General features: G+C 43.3%; 1 protein-coding gene across 3 annotated transcripts in view; it reads right to left on the reverse strand.

Annotated features, from left to right (window-relative positions):
• The window catches only part of CDK6 (cyclin dependent kinase 6), a 132163-nt gene that overhangs the window by 59220 nt on the left and 51830 nt on the right, over nt 1–21113 (reverse strand). For all 3 annotated transcript variants that reach the window (XM_060248507.1, XM_060248509.1, XM_060248508.1), the window contains one exon: nt 12495–12662. In XM_060248507.1, coding sequence (XP_060104490.1) covers nt 12495–12662 — 168 coding nt within the window. The remainder of the gene's footprint in view (nt 1–12494; nt 12663–21113) is intronic.

Genomic DNA, 21113 nt, shown 5'->3' on the forward strand with positions numbered 1-21113 from the left:
TCTCTAGTTCATCTTTCTACAGAGGACAGACTGGATTTCATCTTTGCATGTTGTATGTATGTCTATTTCAGGTAAGATCTTTTTCCAAGCACTGTGTCATCACCATTTCTTGAAGTAAAGCAAGTCCAAATCTAAACGTTTGGTGGAATAGTTCTAAAATATGAAGTCAACATACAAGTGAACACTGGGGATATACAACTGTGCAGTGCTGTTTGGAACATGTTTTCTGATATCCAGAGGAATTTCAAATGTCTGACTTTTCCTTATTCATGAAGTTGCCACTTATTATTCAGGAATATCATCCATATGAAAAGGCAAATGAAAATCAACTGTTCATGTTTTCCTTCAGTTACTAGGAAAAAATACACCCTTTGCTTGTCATGAAACTCTCATTTATTACATTTTTATCCCACTCTCATTCTAAGGAAGGTAAAGGGGGTATTATGCTCCCCTTTCATCTATCTAACAACCCTGTAATATAGATCAGGCTGAGAGATAGCAGCTGACCCAGTTTTACCCAGTGGACTTTCTGTCTGAAATAGATTAGAGCCCGGGGCTTCCCTGTTCTAAGGCCAATACTCTAAAACCACACTGGATGTATGCTAAAAGAAGAGAAGCTCTACCACCAGCTACAGTGAACAACCTAATTAAAGGGATATATATGAATACACTGTCCATTTCCCAAACCTACCCACATCAGTGAATCCTGTGTAAATAAAACCATCATTTAAGCAAAATGTCTTATTACATGAACATTTGGGGGTTGAGTTAAATGGCTGAACTGTGTTACAGGGTTTTTTTTCATCGTTGTTTAAAACACAACCTTGTATGTAGACAGTATATTGTGTGCTTTCTCAAACAGCAAATGATTTCTACAAAATGGGTTGGTTGGATCCAGTCAGTTGATGAAAAGTGGAGAAGGTGTGTCCTTTAACCATCAAAAGCACTACGCTGGGGATTAAAAGACCTGGATTGACAAAAGCCATGTGGGGACAACAACAATAGTAAGGAGGGGATTGGGGGAATTATGTGTTACTGAAATCAAACCCAATCCAATATATAAGCAATTTGTCAGTTTTCCTTAGAATATGAAAACAAATCCTCAAGATATATTCAAACATACACTTTCAATTTAGGGTGCTGGTTATCACTTATAAAGCTCTTAATGGTCTAGGGTCCACACATCTAAAGGATTGCCTCTCCCTTCATGCCTGGCTACATCAGCTGGACTCATCAGAGCAAAGCCTGCCAAAACTGCTGCCCTGCAAATGGGTGAAATTCACAGCTGCCCAAGCCAGAGCATTCTTGGTTGTGACTCTCATTTTGAGGAACAGCCCACCTAAGGAGGTCAAGACGGCTCCCACACTTCTATCTGCCACACAAAACTGCTCAGAAGAGCATTTTTATAAAGGAAATGATTTTGTGGTAAATTTTCATATAGGCGACAGCGTTTAAACCACTACTACTGTATATATTATCTTGTTTGTACAACATTGTTTTCTAATGGTCAGGAGGGAATTTTTATAAAAGGAATATAATTGTAGTAAATTAAATTGGCCTAGAGGCCATTTTCATGTAGGGAATAGGGTTGTAAGTCTATTGTACCATTTGCTATATATATTATATAGGACTGCAGTTTCTTGAACTGCTTGCTGTATATACATATCCTGTTTGTATTGCATTACTTTTGAATGCACTGTTTATGCTGCTGCACTGTTTATGGTATTTCTTACTGTTTTCTTTATTCCATTGTTTGTTCTAATTTTTTCCATTGTTTGTCATCCATTTTAAGCCTCAATGAGAAACATAGACGATAAGTACAGTAAATAAGAAAACATTCTCTAAAATGGAAAATATTAGAAAATTTCTTCATTGAAAGAATGTTATAACATTTTTAAAATTTAGGCCAGTTTCTTTCTCAATGTCATAATGTAGCCTAAGGAAAGGAAAGGTCCCCTGTGCAAGCACCAGTCGTTTCCAACTCTGGGGTGACATTGCTTTCACAACATTTTCACGGCAGATTTTTTATGGGGTGGTTTGCCATTGCCTTTCCTAGTCTTTTACACTTTCCCCCCAGCAAGCTGGTTACTCATTTTATCGACCTTGGAAGGATGAAAGGCTGAGTCAACCTTGGGCCGGCTACCTGAATCCAGCTTCCGCCGGAATCGAACTCTGGTCGTGAGCAGAGAGTTCATATCACAGTACTGCAGTACTACTGCTTTACCACTCTGCGCCACGGGGTCGCACTGCAGCCTAAACACTCCTCTAAAACTATAATTTGCAATAGATATAGATGGGCAGCCATGTTGGTGTGAAGCAGTGCAACAAATTTTGAGTCCAGTGGCACCTTTAAGACCAGGGGTGTCAAACCTGCAGCTTGGGGGCTAAATCAGGCCCATGGAGGGCTTCTACCAGGCCCCCAAGCAACTGGCTGTTGTCTGCTTCCTTATCCCTCTCTCTAGATTCCTTCTTCATCACAGCTTACTTTGCCAGGCTTGCTCAATCGCACAGGAGCTACAGCACAAAGCCTCTATTTTCTCCATTGGCTGAGGCTCCTTCATTGAGGAGGAAAGGGGGGGGGAAGGGAGAGCTTGCTTTGCCAGGCTCTCTCAATTGCACAGCAGAGCTACTGAGCCAAGCCTCTCTTCCTTCTATTTGCTAAGGCTCCTCTCTCCTCCTGGTCTCCTGGGGAAGGAAGGAAAGAGTCAGAGCTTCCTTTGCCCGGTTCCCTGGATCCCTTGGGAGGGGTACAAAGAAAGCATCTTTAAGACCAAGTGCTAACATTTTAAGCATGTCTAATTTTAAGGGTGTTTTTTTTAAAAAAAAAATATTTAATTGTTTGTCTGTGTCCTTTATAAAGTTTATATCTCTGCTATCTGGCATTACATTTTAGGACACTCATGGCCTGGCCCAACAAAGTCTAATTTGTGTCAGATCTGGCCATTATAACAAATGAGTTTGACACCCCTGTTTAAGACCTACCAAGTTTAATTTAAGGTGTTAACTTTCATGTGCACGCACATTTTCTCAGACACACTGGAATGGAGGTTGACAGGTCATATACAGAGATAGATGCCTCTACATAGGTAGATGCTACTGGGCTCAAAATTTGTTCCCATAATTTATTTATTCAATTTATGATAAAATTACAATGCAAGCTTTCAAAACATGGATTTGCACCAAAGACACTCTTTCTTATGATTCAACGGAATTTAAACCACACATATTGGAAGTGTACTGCTAGAAACATAGTAGATTTCCAATGTTAGGTAAAGCATATAGGTTATAGAAGCACATTGTCTTTTAAATACTCATATACTATTTCAACACATTTGCCTCATGTTTTATCTGCTTTGATCAGAACAGTACTCACCTTCCTTTGCTATACACAAAATGATGTTTCCTCATTAAGAAAATCAGCTAGCAAAAATAATATTACATTAACAGATGTTGAATACTGGGGTGCCTATTTGATTGAATAATACAACCCCCCACTTTTCATTCTGAAACTAGAATAGACAGATTTTTTTTTGAAAAATTAGCCCACTGTGAAATCTGGTGTTCATTCTTCTAAGCAATGAAAAATGTAACAGTGAACTGAACTCCAGGTCATTCTAATATCAGCCACCTCATTGTCCTCTGTCATTTGGTGTCTCTCTCTTAACATGCAGCTTTTCAAAGCCTTCCTGAGGGTCAGCAGAAATTCTAGCTAAAAAATCTATTCCCCATAGCTACTCCATTCTTCACTATCTGAGAACAAGGCCAGATATGATTCTCCTTAGGACTATTAGTTCTTGGACTTGCTACATCTGTGACCAGTATTGCCTCCACAAATATATGTCCATTTATTTTGAGGCTTTCATTCATTTATCAGATGAAGCTGCAAAGTGTTGCAAATTGCAGCAATATGGCCACCTGTCAAAAGAATTCCTGGCTGTTTGGGAAGTAAGTAAAAACAGGTTGCTTACCTGTAACTGATGATCTTTGAGTGGTCATCTGTGCATTCACACCCATGGGATTAGGGCACCCACGCCAATCCTGATAAGTACCTAGAAAGTCTGGGATTTCTGCGCCCACACCCAGTGAGCATGTGCCAAGCCCCAAGTGTGCATGCCCACAAGGCAGGGCAAGGCAACCCGCCAGTTCCTTCTTACTGCTGTCAAGGCCAGACAAAGGAGGACCAACAGCAGTGGGGAAGGAGGGCGGGTAGTATGAATGCACAGATGACCACTTGAAGATCATCAGTTACAGGTAAGCAACCTGTATATCTTCTTCGTGGTCTCTGTGCTTCACACCCATGGGAGAATAGCAAGCAGACATACCTGGAGGAGGGTGCTGGAGGTCATCCAGAAGTAGCAGCCTGTAAGACCAGATGTCCCACTTGAGCCTTCTGATGTCTGCGCACATCCAAAGTATAGTGCCTCATGAAGGCATGCGGTGAAGCCCAAGTAGCCGCTTTGCAAATGTCAGCCAACGAAGCACCTCAAAGGAAAGCAGTGGATGTGGCCATCTGTGTGGAATGCCCACGCACGGGGCCTGGTAAGGGTCTTTTAGCTAACAAGTAGCAGAGCTTAATAATCTCTGTTAGCATTTTCAACAATCTTTGAGATGTAATCTTAGTTCCTGGTCTAGCAGTAGCATAGGAAACAAACAAATGTGGGTCCTTCCTGTAGGCTTTTGATCTACTCAGGAAGAAAAGCAAAGCTCATTTCATGTCCAACGAATGTAACCATCTCTCCTCCTCGGAAGACGGCAAGGGGTAGAATGTTGGCAGGGAAATGTCTGAACTAAGGCAAAACTCCAAAACTATCTTCAGAACGAATGAGATGTCAGGAACCAATGAAACGTGATCCGCTTGAAAACAAATGTACGGGGGGTCACAACTCAAAGCCATGAGCTCCCCAACTCTCCTAGCCGAGGTAATGGCAACCAAGAAGGCTGTTTTCCATGAGAGGAGGTTCAATGGACAGGTGGCCATAGGTTCAAATGGGCAACCTGACAATTTATCCAGCACCAAGGAAAGGTCCCAAGGCTCGGTGGGCTTCCTAATGGGTGGATGCAGACGAAGCAGGCCCTTAAGAAATCTCTTAGTCTGTGGATGCACAAACACAGAAAAGTCATCTATGGGGTCATGGTGAGCTGTAAGAGCAGCTAGATAAACATGAACTGAAGACTAATTCAGGCCTGCATCCACTAAAATGAGCAAGAACTCAAAAATTAGTGGTAGTCCCACAATATGAGCGTCAACATTGGGATTCCCCAGAAAGTCCACAAACCTAGACCACTTGTAATCATAAGATTGCCTGGTAGAAGGCCTGCAACTGTTCAATAAAACGTGCTGGACTCTTGCTGAAAAGCCTGGGGAGTAATCCTTCGTGCCGTTAGTTTGAGGTGAGGAATGTTGGGGTGCAAGACCTTCCTTCCCTGGATGGACAGAAGATCTGGTTCTGGGGGAAAGGGATGAAATGACCCATTGGCTAGGCCTAGTAGAATAGAGAACCAACTGCCGTGGCCACCATGGCGTTATCAGAATGCAGTCCGGATGCTCCCGCAACATTTTGTTGACCACTCTGGTCAGCAATGGAAGGGGTGGGAAGAGGTATAGGAACTTCTGGTTCCAAGGGAAGAGGAGGCCGTCTCCCAATGAGTATACGCCTGCCCTGCCCCTGGATAAGTAGGCTGAACACTTCCAGTTCAGAGCTGAAGTGAACACGTCTACCGCAGGATGACCCCATCGCTGGAACACTGGTGACAGGTAAGGCCAACTGATCTTCCACTAGTGTATCTGGGCAGCCCCCATGCTGAGAGAGTCTGCTTGAACGTTGAGCTCTCCTGGGAGATGGGATGTCACCAAGAAGGTCTGCAGGCTTATGCTCTCCTCACAGATGTCCATTGCCAGAGCACACAGTTTCCTCGACACTGTCCCACTCTGACAATTGATGTAGCTGAACGCTGTCATATTGTCCGTCAGAACTGCCACTGTGCGGTGAGCAATCAGTGGACGAAATGACCGAAGAGCATACTGGATGGCTAGAAGCTCCAAGAAGTTGATATGATGATACAGGAAAGAGGGGGGTCACAGGCCTTCCACACAGAGGCCATTCAGGTGAGCTCCCCAACCCCACAGCGATGCATCGATGGTGACTGTCACAGATGGGGGGTGGGAGATGAAATGGCGCTCCCTGTAAAATATTGTTTTTCTCTCTCCACCAATCCAGACACTGGAAGACAGAGGGAAGAATCTGAAGAATCTGAAGAGGCGATCCTGTCAAGCCGCGGCATTGCTTCAGAAACCAGAGTTGCAGAGTTCGCATTTTGAACTTGGCAAAAAGAAGCACGTTGGTTGTTGCTGCTATAAGTCCCAGAAGACACTGAATTTGAAAAACCGAGCCCATCCTCCGGGATTGTAGGCGGTTTACCAGGGATAATATATCCTCTGCTCGTTGTTGGGGAAGTAAGGCCCTGTGTAGGTTGGTGTCTAACACCGTTCCTATGAACTGTACCACAGTGGCCGGAACAAGATGGGATTTCTTGGAATTTATCTTCAAGCCCAAGGTGGTAAGAAGATTCAGAGTTAGATCGAGATGTTGCAGTAGGAGGTCCCTCGAGCTCACCACCACCAGGAAATCGTCTATGTATGGGAATAGAACTACTCCTTGAAGACGCAGGTAAGCTGCCACCACCACCATGGTTTTGGTGAATACATGTGGGGAGTGGACAGTCCGAAGGGGAGTGCCCTGTACTGGAAGTGATCTGGACCTATCGCAAAACGTAGGTACTTCCTGTGGCAAGGGTGGATGGTGATATAGAAGTATGTGTCTTGTAGATCCAATGTAGCCATCCAATTCCCTTGTTTGATCAATAGCAGAATGCTTTGAAGAGTCGACATTCAAAATTTTTGGTATCTTTTAATGGGCACAAGAAGGCAGGGGGTTATATAACCTATTGTATCAGTTGTATTGGCTGCAATGTAAGTTATTGGTTCTGACCTATAAAAGACAGGACAGTTGTCCCAAATATTTTTGAGCTTGTGAGCACCTTTGGAATTGTTGACACAGGGTGGTTGGCATAATCATGAGATGGCTGACACAGAAGGCGAAGCTAACCACAAAATGTCAGGGAGCAAGGTTTTATACGCAAACACACACATACTCAGCTGTAATAGCACCTCTTCACTGTTTCAGGCAGAAACTTTAACTGGATGCCTTTTAATTTGCACAGCCAATCAGAAGCCCTGGTGAGCAAAAGCCCCACTTAGCCCTGCTCACTTTCTAAAAGCATCTGGTGGGCACCAGGAGAGGTGTCAATGGGTGCCATAGTCCCCACGGGCACCCTACTGGGGACCCCTAACCCTAGGACATACTTGAGGGGCTGTTTCTCCCTGTATCAGCTGGTGTGCCATCTGCAGACCAATGCTAAAGTCCTGCTTCAAATACCCTCATAATGAAAGCTTAGAAGAACTGTGACAGCAAGAAATAGGACTTTTGTTGCGCTAAATCTCTAGGCTTTGGAGCAACTTGACTCCTTACACGTAAGGAAGGGCCCATCTTTAGCTCCCCCCAATAATGCTGCCAGATTTGTTTTGCAATTTCATTTTATTAATGCAGTCATTTTGAATTTAAAACATTGTCTGCTGTTTGGCTTTCTGACTATATCCTCGTGTTGATTTTAAACATTGCATGATACTTTTAGTAGTGGAGTGGGGATTCTAAGTATTTTACACAAATATATCATCTTTACTGCTGTAAGTTCAGAATCAGTTAAAATATGAATTTTTATAATTACTAAATCAACATACTGTAAAATAAACAGAGAAGGAGTGGCAGTTCTTCAAAGTTTAGCAACCAAAGGGCCCTGATCCAAGCTCTAATCAACTCCACACCTTGATTGGAATGGAACATCCAGCAGCCCGCCGCATCACGGCGTGGCTGCCGGGGAGATTTTGCCCCTCCTAGTGGAAAGAGCGGGTGATTTAGCATGCTTTAGGCGCATCTTCAGGGGGCGGGGCTTCAGCGTGCTTTCTGAAGCCTCCGCTCCCCTCTTGTCAGTCCTCCTGCGGTGTTGTCACGCTCTTCGCTGGCATCGGGGGGGTGGGGTTAGGCCTTGAAGGGTTGTTCGGCGCAGAGCATGGCGCAGCGTTGGGCTCCGACCTCGTTGTGGGACTGGTGCAGGGAATCATTTTAACGCGGCGGGGCATCCTTCGTCTGGCTGTCGGTCTCTTTACAAGGCCTGCACAGCGTGGTTCTGTGTCAGGACCTTCCCTTTTTCCCCTTGTGGTTGGCGTTTTTTTTGGGGGGGGTTGCAGGGGCGCTTCGTAGGGCAGCGGGGGGCTGCATTATTTGGAAGGCCTTATTCTGTTAAGCCCCTCGTTTCTCAGTGGGTCTTCCTTTTAGGGCCTGGTGGCCTTGGCGGCCATTTTAAGTGGGCCTGAGGTGGCAGCCAGCAGGTGGGTGAGCGTCAGCCATTTTATGAGGCACTGGAGTTGCTTTCTTCCCTCTTGCTTCTTGTCCCTGGTGGCCATTTTGTGCCTGCTTTTTGCCTTGCCTCTTGTCCTTGGTGGCCATTTTAGGTGCTTTTGAGGTGGCAGCCATTTTAGGGGTGGCTTTTGGCCTTTTTTCTGAGTGAGGAAATTGAGTGGTTTTGGGGGGTTGTGAGACTTAGCCCCTGGGGCAGAGTGGTAAAGCTGCAGTACTGCAGTTTAAACTCTCTTTCATTTTTGTTTAGTGCCGTAATCCCTTTGGGTGGCAAACATGTCGGGGTGGAAAGGCGGTAGAAAATCAAAGGGTAAGCAGCCTGCTCTTAAGGCTCCTAAGCTGCCCCAGAAGCGTCCTCCGCCCCCCTCGTCTTCAGACAAGGAGGGAGAGGACGAGGTGAACGCAGTCATTTTTCAGAGGCTGCAGGCCCTGGAACGGGCATCTGGCCTTCTACCTTCTCAGATGCCAGGGAAAGGGCGGGTTCCTAAGCTGGCTTTGCAGGCGGATATACTGACCCATTTGTCTATTTTGGAGGGCAGGTCTGCTGTGACTGCTAATGGAGGAGCTGTTGGGCTGGTTGGCTCAGATGCTAGATCTGGCCCATCGTTCGGTGCGGTTGGTGCGGGAACAGCATTGGTGCCTGCTGTACCTCCTGGTAAGCTGGGGGATCTTCTTTGTCCTATACTGGGCCTGTGTGGCCCTGGGGGTCCTGGGGATCTGCCGCACCTAATGGGGCTGGTGCTGCTTCAGGTGGTTCCGGGACTCCTTCAACTTTGGGTCTGGGACAGCAGAATAACTGGATGTGGCCACATGGTCAGTTTGGCCCTTTTGGTAATTGGCCTGTGGCCGGGCAGCAGGGGGCAGCTGCGGCTTTAACTGGCGGATGGGGTTTCCCATCTCTTTACAGGGCGGTCCCGTTTGGTGCTATGCCTTTTGGTGAGGCTGCCTTACTTTTGGGTGATCACCTGCTGCCCGCCACAAGAGACAAAATCCTTAAGGGGGAATATGTTGACATATTCTCCCTTTTATTTAGGGAATTAGAAAAAAAGGATAAGGAAGAGCTTGATGATAAAGAGAAGGAGAAGCTTAAGAAGAGGAAGGTCGATCGGACCTGGGCCAATTGGCTTCCAGGGTTTTTTATATATGCGGGGGTAATAGCGCGTGCTCAGCCCTGGCGGGCAGCAGCGCTGATTCAGTACATGGACATCATATACAAAGGTATACGATGTTCAGCGGCCTGGATTCAATATGACCAAGAATTCAGGATGAGGGCCGCGTTGTACCCTTCTCTCCCTTGGGATCCAATTCACCAACAGTTGTGGCTGCAGGTGATGTCACCTGCGCGGCCTAATCTGGGGTTCTCAGGTACCAACTTGGTCTTGAAACCTCAGTTCAGTTAAGGGTTTAGAGCACGTAGTGGAGGCTAAGATTGCCAAGGAGCTGGCGGAGGGCAGGATTTTAGGCCCATTTGCTAGTCCTCCAGTGGTTAACCTTAGGGTTTCCCCTTTAGGGGTGGTGCCAAAGAATATGCTTTTCCTGAGGGATCTTTGGCAAGGGCTTGTGTTGGCCTTGGGCCTTTTGGTGGGTGCTAAGCCCTAAGTAGAGACTTGGCCTTAGTTGTGGTAGGTTTTGCTGGGTTTATAGTGCCATGTGGCCTGGGGAGGACCGGTTAGCCTCCCTCTTTTGGGGAGTTAGGGGTCTGGCAGGATCAACCTTTGGGTATTGGTGACCCGAGGTGTGTGAATGCAGACTGTCCTGGACACTCGATTGGATAGGTACCTTTCGCTGAGACGCACGTCTGGTGTCTGGGCCCTCCGGTGCAAGCCTCCCTGCTGGGCCTGCCTGACGGAGCTGTGACACACAGCTCCGGCTGGGGGGCCGGGTCTCTCACCCACTGAAAAAGGCAGGGGAGTGGTCTGAGGAGACCCCTTGCCCTGACCTGGCCGCAGTTTGGTTGCCCTTGCCGTTGCAGTGTTATTTAATAAAGTGGCCCATAGTTTTACCAATGTATTTGTGTCTGCCTCTTTATTCCGCCTTGGGGGGGGGGGCAAAGGACTTTGTGTCAGAGCCAGGCAAAAACTTAACCAGAGGCTAGCTGAACAGGGGTGGGCAAAAGCCAGGAAAAATTTTCAAAGTTGCTCATGCAAACAGAAAAAGATAACATCATACACAACCTAAACTTCTGGTATTCAGCAGAAACCACAAATTGGGTATTATTGTTTTTGGGCACAGAGTGACATTGTCTTATGTCTATGGTTGAAACAATTTTCATTGGACAATACTGTGAAAATCAGTTCAGTTTCCTGACTGAAGTAATTATGATGACTGTATTAGAACTGATGAATCAGAGCTATTAGAATGGTTGCCATTCAGCCAATCAGAAATCCTAGGTCTCAGCTACTGGATCCTCATAACCAATTGGTGCATTTTCTGGCTGGTGCTGTGAGGTGTTGTGGAAGCTAGGTAGCTATAGGAGATGGGAGGATATGCTAGTTCTCACTCGTTGAAGTAAAGGGAAGCCAATTTGGTCTCCTTCCCTCAGGTGGAGAATCCTTGTCCCCAATTCCTAGAAAACTGAGAGGGCTATTTTTTCATGTTAGCAGGATGGCATGCGAGAGGTTCACTCTTACAAACAATCCCTGGAAACTCTGCACTACTATAGGATCCAAAACCCCCACTCTGAGAAATACTGCATTAGAATGTATGACAAATAGCTTTACTGAAAAATGATCATTGTTTCTAATGTATTACAATGACAATTTCTGGACAATGTGAAATATATATATTTTCACTATGGTAATAGTATTTTAAAATAATGCAATATTATGGAAACACCATTACAATGTTATTTTTACATAGAGAATTTTATCAAAAACAACTGAAAATGTCTATCATGCCCTGATACATCAGGCAGGAATGCAAACACCACTTAAAGATATGGTGATTATCTGATGTACTTTTATTCTCTTTACCTTAATCTGGACAAGCCCAAAACATTCTAGCATTCTTTTGCACCTCAATCAGAAATGTTGGCAAACTTGGCATGCATCAGTATAAAGTAGTGGTGGAGCACTGTCCCATGATGATGAACTGTGAAACATTCTTGAAGAATCTAAAGCTACACATGGCTTACCTTTTTTATGCAGAATCATGTAAGGGAACCAGTGGCAGAATTGCTATGATTTAAGCCAATGGCTTAGTCAGAACAGATGGCATATATGCAGTGAATTCCATGGGGAACTGATCACCTTTTCTTGGACTTCCTGCTCTTGGGGTCAGCTTCTAAATACCATTTTTTATATCCTAGCTACCACTGCATCTCCCTTGTTCCTTCCCACAGTGGAACCAGCAGATCTGCTTTGGCAGTAGGCAAATGCTTCTATTCAGTGTTCCCAGAAGGCAGGACAAATGACAACTGAAAAACTGTAAGCAGGACCTATAAGAGCTATTTATTCTTTTAAATGCATATTTAACTAACAAGACCACACTAAGACCAAGAAAAGAATCCTGGATTTCCAGAGTTCTCCCCTGCTTCATTTCACTTAACTTTCTTCAGGCTCAAAAATACAGTTTGATTGCATAAAAATAATAACTGAAGTAGTCATTGTCTCAAGACTTAAGAAGTCTGAGCAAACAGCTAACAGTTCTTTTCAAGATTTGCAAGTCTTCTAAGTATTGTCTAGATGTGGAAAACTGTATCCTATCTCTACTAAAATATGCATAATTGTATACACTGATAATACTATTAGTTAACTAGTTTAATGAAAGATATTAAAGGATATATGCAAATAAATATGCAAAAGCTTATTACTGTGTCATTCAGTTCCAGTCATTTGTAGGAATCGTTTTTTTCCAGCACAATAGCAATTGTTTCAGATAAAATCCGACAGGAATATTTTGCAAAAACTGGCAACTACCATTTGTCATTAATGACTTCTAAACTCATGAATAAACAAACTCTATGCAAAAGCCAAATCAGGAAATTAGAATGGAAGAGAACTAAGATATACTGAAACTTACCACAGAGGTAAGAGCCATCTGAAAACTGTAGATCCTTGCAAGCCCAAAATCAGCTAGTTTTATCTGTCCATTGCTGGTTACTAGTATATTTTGCGGTTTCAGATCACGGTGGACCACTCTGTGTGAATGCAGAAAATCAAGTCCTCGTAGCAGTTGCAGCATCATGTCCTAAGAACAATCAATCAAGAGTTTTGATCAGAAGGCATAAGAAAGCATTTATATTTTGTGTAACATACTGAGAGCTACAGACATCTGTCCATCTGTCTGTCTATTCACAGATACCTACTGTATATCAGCCTGGCAAATTACACGACAATGCTGACTAAGGCAGAAAACAACTACACATCATTGCCAGCTAACTCAAAGGGATGTGTTGTATTTTTTGCCAGGTGATACCTTGGGCTTCTATTTAAATATTAGAATTACTTTGTACAACTAAAACTGGGATGTTAACCAGTTCTCTATGGAATTCCATGCTATACTGACTTCCTAATTCCCTAGCTCACTCAAAACAGTTGGAACCTCACACATGGATTTCAAGATCAGAATGTCATTTTATTTCAGCATTAACAATTTAATGTACTATTTACATGAAAGATGTACTAAATCCAAGAGTTGTGGATTTTCCTATTCTTTTACAATTCAATATACATACAGCAGATTCTCTGACAAATTTGGACACAGAATACCGAGAAAATCAAAACGACAACACAGAACTTTCACAATTAGTTGTAGGAGCCATGTTTTTGATACCAGAAGTGACTGGCCCAGACTCACCTCAAGCTGCTTTAGCAACCAGAGAGCTTGGGAGTGAGAGAGAAAGAAGAAGAGGCTTTCCGGTGGCTCCAAATGGGACCAGTCAGCATCTGGTCAGTAGGGGGGGACTGGGCCTCCAGGTCTGCCTGAAGGCCTGAGGCTTCACTTGGGTCCACTCCGAGAATAGTAAAGGGGCCACCGCCAGACAGCAGGCCTCTCAGTCTGCAGGAACCTTAGTTATGTGGGACACAACAGGATCCATATTGTTGAAAACTGATTGCATATCTGAAGAGACCTTGCCATGAGGAAATCCCTTGCTAGGGGACACTGACAGCAGTCTGCAGCCAGCAGAAGCACCACCAGGAAGACCATGACTTCTGGTACAAGACTAATAATGAGATATGTCCCTGAAGGTAGCCAGGGAACTTAGGGTGCCCAGCTGTGAGCTGGCTTCCACCCTCTGAGGCCCCTGAAAAAAGGGAGAAACTCAGAAACACAAACACAAACACACACACACACACACGACTGTTGGCTGTTCACAGCAGAACCTAACTTCTTCATCAAGGGTTAAAATGTGGCAGATGTTGATAGCAATCTCCTCACTAACAGGAAAGACACATGGCTCTGAGGCCCAGATCAGGGTTTCTCCTTCCTCACAGCTGTTTGTGGACAGCAGCTAATTGTATCCACTTGTTGTACTTCAGGGATAATATCTGGAGGGGACCAAGTGCCACAAGCACACATTTTAAAAAATCCCCAACGGTCATTTCCTCTCTGGTGTAACTTGCATGACAGAATGTGACAAACAGAAATTAATGGGGGCACTGATGTGCCAATCCTGCTTGAATTGCTTTGACGGTGGCTGCAGGCTGCCTGCTTGGCCACCCAGCCAAGACCTCACATGAAACATGGCAAGGGGCCCACAAGTTCTATTCACTAACAAGACAGCTGGTCAGTGATTAGGAAACTGAAACAATGCACCAAGGGGCTAGATGCTTTTGTAAACAGCTTCAGACTCAGGAGATCAAATTTGCTCAAATAAGTGAATCTACACATTTATCAACTCTGCAGACTAAGGATGACTTGCCTAGCACTATGGAGCAACTTCTTCACAGACAGTGAAACAAAGCATCCAAAAGATAAACTAAAGCAAACACAGCTTTCTTAAAACAACCCTGGCAGAAATTCAGTGAAGCATTTCAATTATGGAAACAGACGTTTATTCAGATCTCAGTTCTAGCATACCTACTAAACATATGGACCTCATTGATGAAGTGTGAAGCTAATTAGTCTAGCTCAGAAGTACTCAAACTCTACTCTAGTCAGCTGTCTTAAGCTAAGAAAAATGTATTTGAACCTTCCCAACTATTATCAAGGAACATAATGACAAACGGTTAAGTAGAAACGCACAACTGAAATGATAATATGGCCATTACATGGGTGCTTGTTGTACTTTTCAGTTTTCCAGAGATCAGGATCCCAGGACAAACCATATGAAATATGAAAGTTGCTCTCTCCGCAGTCCTTGAATGTCAATATAGCAATAACTGGAGGAATCAAACTATCACTGAACCTTCAGACCACACCCTTTCCCTGACCTCAAGTTGAACACAGCTGCTTGAGGGCAAAGGTTAAACATTGACTCTGGGGATTGCTAACTCCAACCCAAATTTTCCAATGGCTGGAAGAGAGGGAAACTCCTATCTGTGTACCTCCTACCATGAGATGTCAAGCAGATACACAAAGAAGGTTAAGAGCATTTCTTCCTAAACTGACCAATCCTTTGTAATGTATGGTAAAGATGTGACATTACAATGAGGGAGGAGCAGTAGGACTGTCCTTCCTTCTCTGCCTCCTGGCACCTGCAGTACTTTGGGCATCTACTTGTTTGTGTTATAACTGTATTTGGGTCCAATAGCATCTTAGAAACCAGCAAAGTTTTTGGGGTATAAGCTTTCCAGAGCCAAAGGTCTCTTCATCAGATACAACTAGGAATGGAGACCCTTATATCCCAGTTAAAAGGTGGGAGGGGTTTTGCAAAGAAAGGAGTCTGCAAAGTACAATGCAGAACATAATCAGCTTGATTAGTGCAAGGGAGAAATGCTTGGGGCGGAAAATAAGCATCTGTAGTGACATCAGACTCCTGTGTCCCCATTCAGCCCTTGGGGATCTATTGCTGTGAATTTGGAAATGAACTCAAGTTGAACAATCTTGCATCGTAATCAAAGTGTCTCTGTTTGAGGACTACCACTCTTAGGTCAGCAATGGAATGCGCGAGAACACTTGAATGTTGTCTCGCTGGTTGTGATTTTTTAATATCAGATTTATGCGCATTTATTCTTTTGTGTAGGAACTGATTTGTTTGCTCAGTATAGAGAATGGAGGGCGGCTGCTGACACTTGATTACATATACAGCAGTGGAAGATGGACAAGTAAATGGACCTGAGATGGTATGGTTGATGTTGTTCTGGTGATCATGTTGTCTGCATGAATATAGGGACAGAGCTGGCATCTTGATTTACTGCAGGGCTGAGCCCCAGAATCCATGCCCATGTTAGGAACTGCATTATTGAGGGTGAGAAGTTGTTTCAAGTTAGGATGCTGTCTGCAGGCAAGAAAAGGTTTGCTTCCTGATGCTTGTGAAAGATCAGTATCATTGTCCAGCAGTGGCTGCAGGTTATCAATGATGCATTGAACTGGTTAAAGCTGAGAGCAGTACATGGCCACCAGTGGTGTTCTGTTGTTTCATTTGAGCCTTTTCTTTTAGCAGGTTACCAGTTTGGTGTAGTAGTTAAGTGCACGGACTCTTATCTGGGAGAACTGGGTTTGATTCCCTACTCCTCCACTTGCAGCTACTGGAATGGCCTTGGGTCATCCATAGTTCTCGTAGGAGTTGTCCTTGAAAGGGCAGCTTCTGGGAGAGCTCTCTCAGACCCACCTACCTCACAGGGTATCTGTTGCGGGGGGTGGGGGTGGGGGGGAAGGTAAAGGAGATTGTGACCGCTCTGAGATTCAGAGTATAGGGCAGGATATAAACCCAATATCTTCTTGGCATCATTCCAGCTTTGCTGGTCTGTTTCCTTACAATACCGGGTGGGTAATGGAATTATTTGGGATATTTAGGGTGAAAATTCATACAGGTAGTATTTCTTTTCTCTTATATTTACTGGCAAACTGCTGCCACTGGTGACCAAAGCACTACTAAACCATGAAAAAATTCTACTGTAAGCCATGTTAATGTATCTATACTGTTAACACATATGTTAATGCATCTATACTGATGTTACGGCAATGGAGAACATGACCTGAAATTTTTTGTTACATCATACTAACAACCAGTTTAGATACAATGAATGCATATGGTTCATCTATCCCATTCTGGTTTCAGAGCACTGGTCCTACAAATCCAGCATCATCAATTCTGGCTTGCAATGACTTCCTAGTGTCTCAGTGGAACTTCTTCCTAGCCTTGACGAACAGTTAAGTAGGGGTGCCAAAGATTATCCACGGACCTTCTGCATGCAAACCAAGTGCTCTGACTCTGAGTTGTGATATGGTTTTAAAAAATGTCTATAAGAAATAATAGCACTGTAAGGAGAAATAGGACCCAGTCCACCACTATTTTGAAAATAGGCATCTGTGGAAAACACATTTCCAGACCTAGCAGAAGTGTTGAACCCGACATACTGTGCTGAAAAAAACAGCAATAAATTCAAAAATGAACACATACTTGACAAAGGACCAGCAGAATGAGTGATTTGGAAAGATTTCTGCATCCATATATATTATTTTCTACACAAAATATGACTGTGTGTCATGGAATCGTTGTCATTGATGAGAACTAAAGCTACAAAAGACTCCACTGAAAATGAATCCAGAGGGTTAAACTAGATATTGCTCAGTTCAGCAAACAAGTTTAAACATACAATGCCTCTGATGTATCAGGGCCTAAGTAACCTTTCATTTGTTCATGCCAATTAAGAAAAAAACCCCACCAATTGGAGAGTCCACCACACGAAAGTATGCACTGTTGCAAAACGCTACTCAATGAATTGGAAGCAAACTGTATATTTAGGGAAGCAAATGAAAGAGGCTAGGAATCACTATCAAAAGAGCGCTGTTCTCTTTTGTGCCTTAGATACTAACAGTATTATTTACTGTGCGCCTTGCAAACTAGTGAGCAGCTGGGTGGAACACATTTCCATGCCATGCAACCTCTCCTTATGCTTCGTTAGATTTCTTATCAAGACCAGAAGAAAAGAGATCTCTTTGGTATGCTTTTCCTGTGGCAAAGGAAAAGACAAGATGATGACTTTCCAGCTCATTTCACTTTTATAGCATTCTCATCAATCACCATGGGGTGGGTCTTTGTTATCCTTGCTGGAGAACGGTTCTTGGTTTGCTGTTTGCAATGCAGCGTGACTTTGCTAGCTGCCACATAAGGAGCTACCTTCAAAAGATTTGTAAGAAACAAACCATAAAGTGAAATGCCTAACCAAGTCTTCTTGCTAAGATTTTCTGGAGAAGACTGTGAGGTTATGGACTTCAAGTCCTCACATGCTGCTTGTAGCAACAGATCTCCGTAGAACCCATAATTGTGTTCTTGTGCTCTGGCAGTTCCACAAATGCAACATTAGTGGTATTAGCACAGAATTCTGTATATTTACTTATTTGTTTGTTGGTTTACTATATTTATTTCCACCTTTCTCATTGAGACTCAAAACAAATTATATGGGTTATGTCAACAACGCTTCATATAAAGAGACATCTAATAAGCCCAGAGTAGGTTATAGAATTAGTATGAGGAAACAGCAAATGAGCAATGTATTAGAACTAGAATTACTGAAATCTGAATAAGCATAACTTCTTAGGCATGATACATTACAGATACAATGAAGAAAAATGGTACAACCTCAGAGAAAACTATGAAACAACAATAGAGCTAATACATGCAGCAAAATGATAATACATACTTATACACAGTGGGATTTCAGTTTCTTTTAACCCTCCCCCCAACAATTTTCTAGTTTTATAGAGAGAAAAGTCCTAAGTCATCAGTGTGGTTCAGTTCATGAAAAAAAATAATCTTTTTTTATCCCAATGGTGACCCAAACCAGCTTACATCTTTATTCTCCTCTTCTCCATTTTATCCTTACAACAATCCTGTGATATAGGTTAGCTGGGAGTCAGTGTTTAGCTTAAGGTCAACCAATCAGCTTTTATGGTGAAGTGAGAATTTGAATTTGAGCCTCCTAAATCTTCATGTGGTTATACAAGTGCCATGCTGACTCTATGTAACATGAAACAATTATTGATTTTAATTATGGTGAGCACACATGATCATTTACATCCGGGTTTGCTTTGCAAAATTCTTGTTTTAGCCATCAGTCTTTCTTCCACGACTCTTGCACTGACCCCAGCAATATCCTTGACTGCAATGCAATGAGGACAGTGCCAGAGAACAAATACGGCTTAAGCCAAGATGCCTACGTTGGTATGTCATATGAAACCATAGCGATGGTTAACTATAGTTAACAAACCCACTTCAAGCCATAGCTTCTGATCCTTTTATGGCATATCCTAACTAACCACAATTAGTGGAATGAGTCTGTGTTCATAAGTCACACTAGCCAGAGTTATTTTGTGTATTATATTTAAACAGAAACATGCAAAGTCAGCCTAAAAGGAAAACCCAATGATTATGGGGCTGCTAACCTCCAGGTAGTGGTAGGAGATCTCCTGGGATTTCAATCATCTCGAGAACCATAGATCAGTTCCCCTGGAGAAAATAGTTGCTTTGGAAGGTGGGGCCTATGGCATTATACACCATTCCAAGTTTCTACCCTCCCAAAACTCCACTCTTTCCACATGCCACCCCCCCAAATCTCTAGGAATTTCCTAACCTGGAGCTGGAAACCCTCTCAATGAAGATATTTTGCTTTTTCTTCTTGCTCCAGAAACCATTTGTGGGGCCGTTTTTCTTTTAATCTTCCTAGGAGTCATTTGCACTTCTGGTTTACTGTAGCCCATAGGCTTGACTTCCTATGCCTGAATTATGGGCTATGCATAACAAATCAATAGCAATAACTAGACTAAACATGAAAAAAAAATGAGGCAGCCATGAAAAAAAAATCAAGCAAGACACCAGAGCAAGACAACATTGGTACTGCTCCATCTGCAAATCTTATACCACATCCTCTTGCATCCGAAAGCCAACCCAACATAATCGCTTGCTGGGTGTTTTGGGGGGACTGCTATAAAACAGAGCTCTTGCAATCACCCACTTAACTGGGGACTTGACAACATGAGTGAACTGGAGATGAAGGAAACTAACTGCAAAGTCTGGTCTTGCTGGTCCAATCTTTTTGTGCCTTTTCTTTTTGCTGCTTGGCAGATCTGAAAATGCAGCAAACTTTCATGAATGAGGCTGTATTTACTATTTCCGATTATGGCAGAAGCTCCTTTCATAGTCGATTCAGGGCTCTGGAAATGTTCCCAGTCAACTTTCCCAAGCCGAGATGCATATGTGTGCTGGAAAGGTATTCAGCAATATGTATGAGATGGAACCGATTGGCCATAGCTAAGCTGCTCTCTACTACTCTTTCCACAAAGGAATTTGCAGGACATATGGCTCTCCACAACCTTCCCCAGCAGCATGATCAGCAGATAGACATGAAACCTCAGCCGATTATCAGACATGGGCAGTTAGATTACAATCAGTCATTCTCCAGCTGCCTCTGAAGTCATTCAGATGGGACATCAGCTATTAGTACCACTTGTCTGGGAAGCTCACAACATGAATCAATACAAAACACTACACCATTAAACTGAAAAGTGCCCAAAGCATAAAATATAACAATAATAATATTCATAGTGTAAGCGACAGACACATCTAAAATTTCCAAAATAGTCAACATGGCATAGCAGTTGAAATGCAAATCTCCACTTTGCCACAGAAGCTTGCTAGGTGAAACTGGGCTAGTCACCCACTCTCAGCCGAACCTACACGGCTTTTTTTGTAGAAAAAGCCCAGCAGGAATTATTTTACATATAGGCCACACCCCTGACATAACCATTGTTTCACACAGGGGTTTTTTTGTAGAAGACCAGCAGAAACTCATTTGAATATTAAGCTACACCCACTGACATCACCATTGTTTCACACCAGGCTTTTTTTGTAGAAAAAGCCTGGTAGGAACTCATTTGCATATTAGGCCACACCACCATTGTTTCACACCAGGCTTTTTTGTAGAAAAAGCCTGGTAGGAACTCATTTGCATATTAGGCCACACCCCTGATACCAACCCAGCTGGAACGGCATTCATGTGCGTTCCTGCTCAAAAAAAGCCCTGTTAACCTATTTCACAGGGTTGTTGTGAGAAAAAAACAGAAAACAACTTAAGTCATTTTGTGGGGAAATGTGGGATATAAATAAAGCACACATACACACATATTTAAAAATGATAAAAGCAGACCTAGTGATTTCAATGGACTTAGAAGGTCTGTTTTGGATTGATCATGAAAGCATTAGAACAAAAAAAGAGAGGGATCAGTATTATAACACAGCAGAATTCTGGCATGAAATAAACCAAGAGTCTAAGTATACAGCCTGTTACAGTGAAAAACAGCACCTTGGCTGCAAATGGCTATTGTGTTTGTTTTTCTTCTTCTCACACTGCCATACAATCAGAATGCTGCTGCTGGAGTAAGGGGATGGGGAGGAGGAAGATGAACTTGAGTGGAAACTTCCTTCCTTGTGGCAGGTCACTGGTTTAATCTTGGTGGTAACCGAGCAAAGAACTCCCAAAGGATAATAGAACACATATTTAGAGATGGTTTGACTTCCCACAAGTTGGGTGCTTT

This window comes from Heteronotia binoei, chromosome 10 (assembly GCF_032191835.1).
Source record: "Heteronotia binoei isolate CCM8104 ecotype False Entrance Well chromosome 10, APGP_CSIRO_Hbin_v1, whole genome shotgun sequence".
In the NCBI taxonomy this organism is placed as follows: domain Eukaryota; kingdom Metazoa; phylum Chordata; class Lepidosauria; order Squamata; family Gekkonidae; genus Heteronotia; species Heteronotia binoei.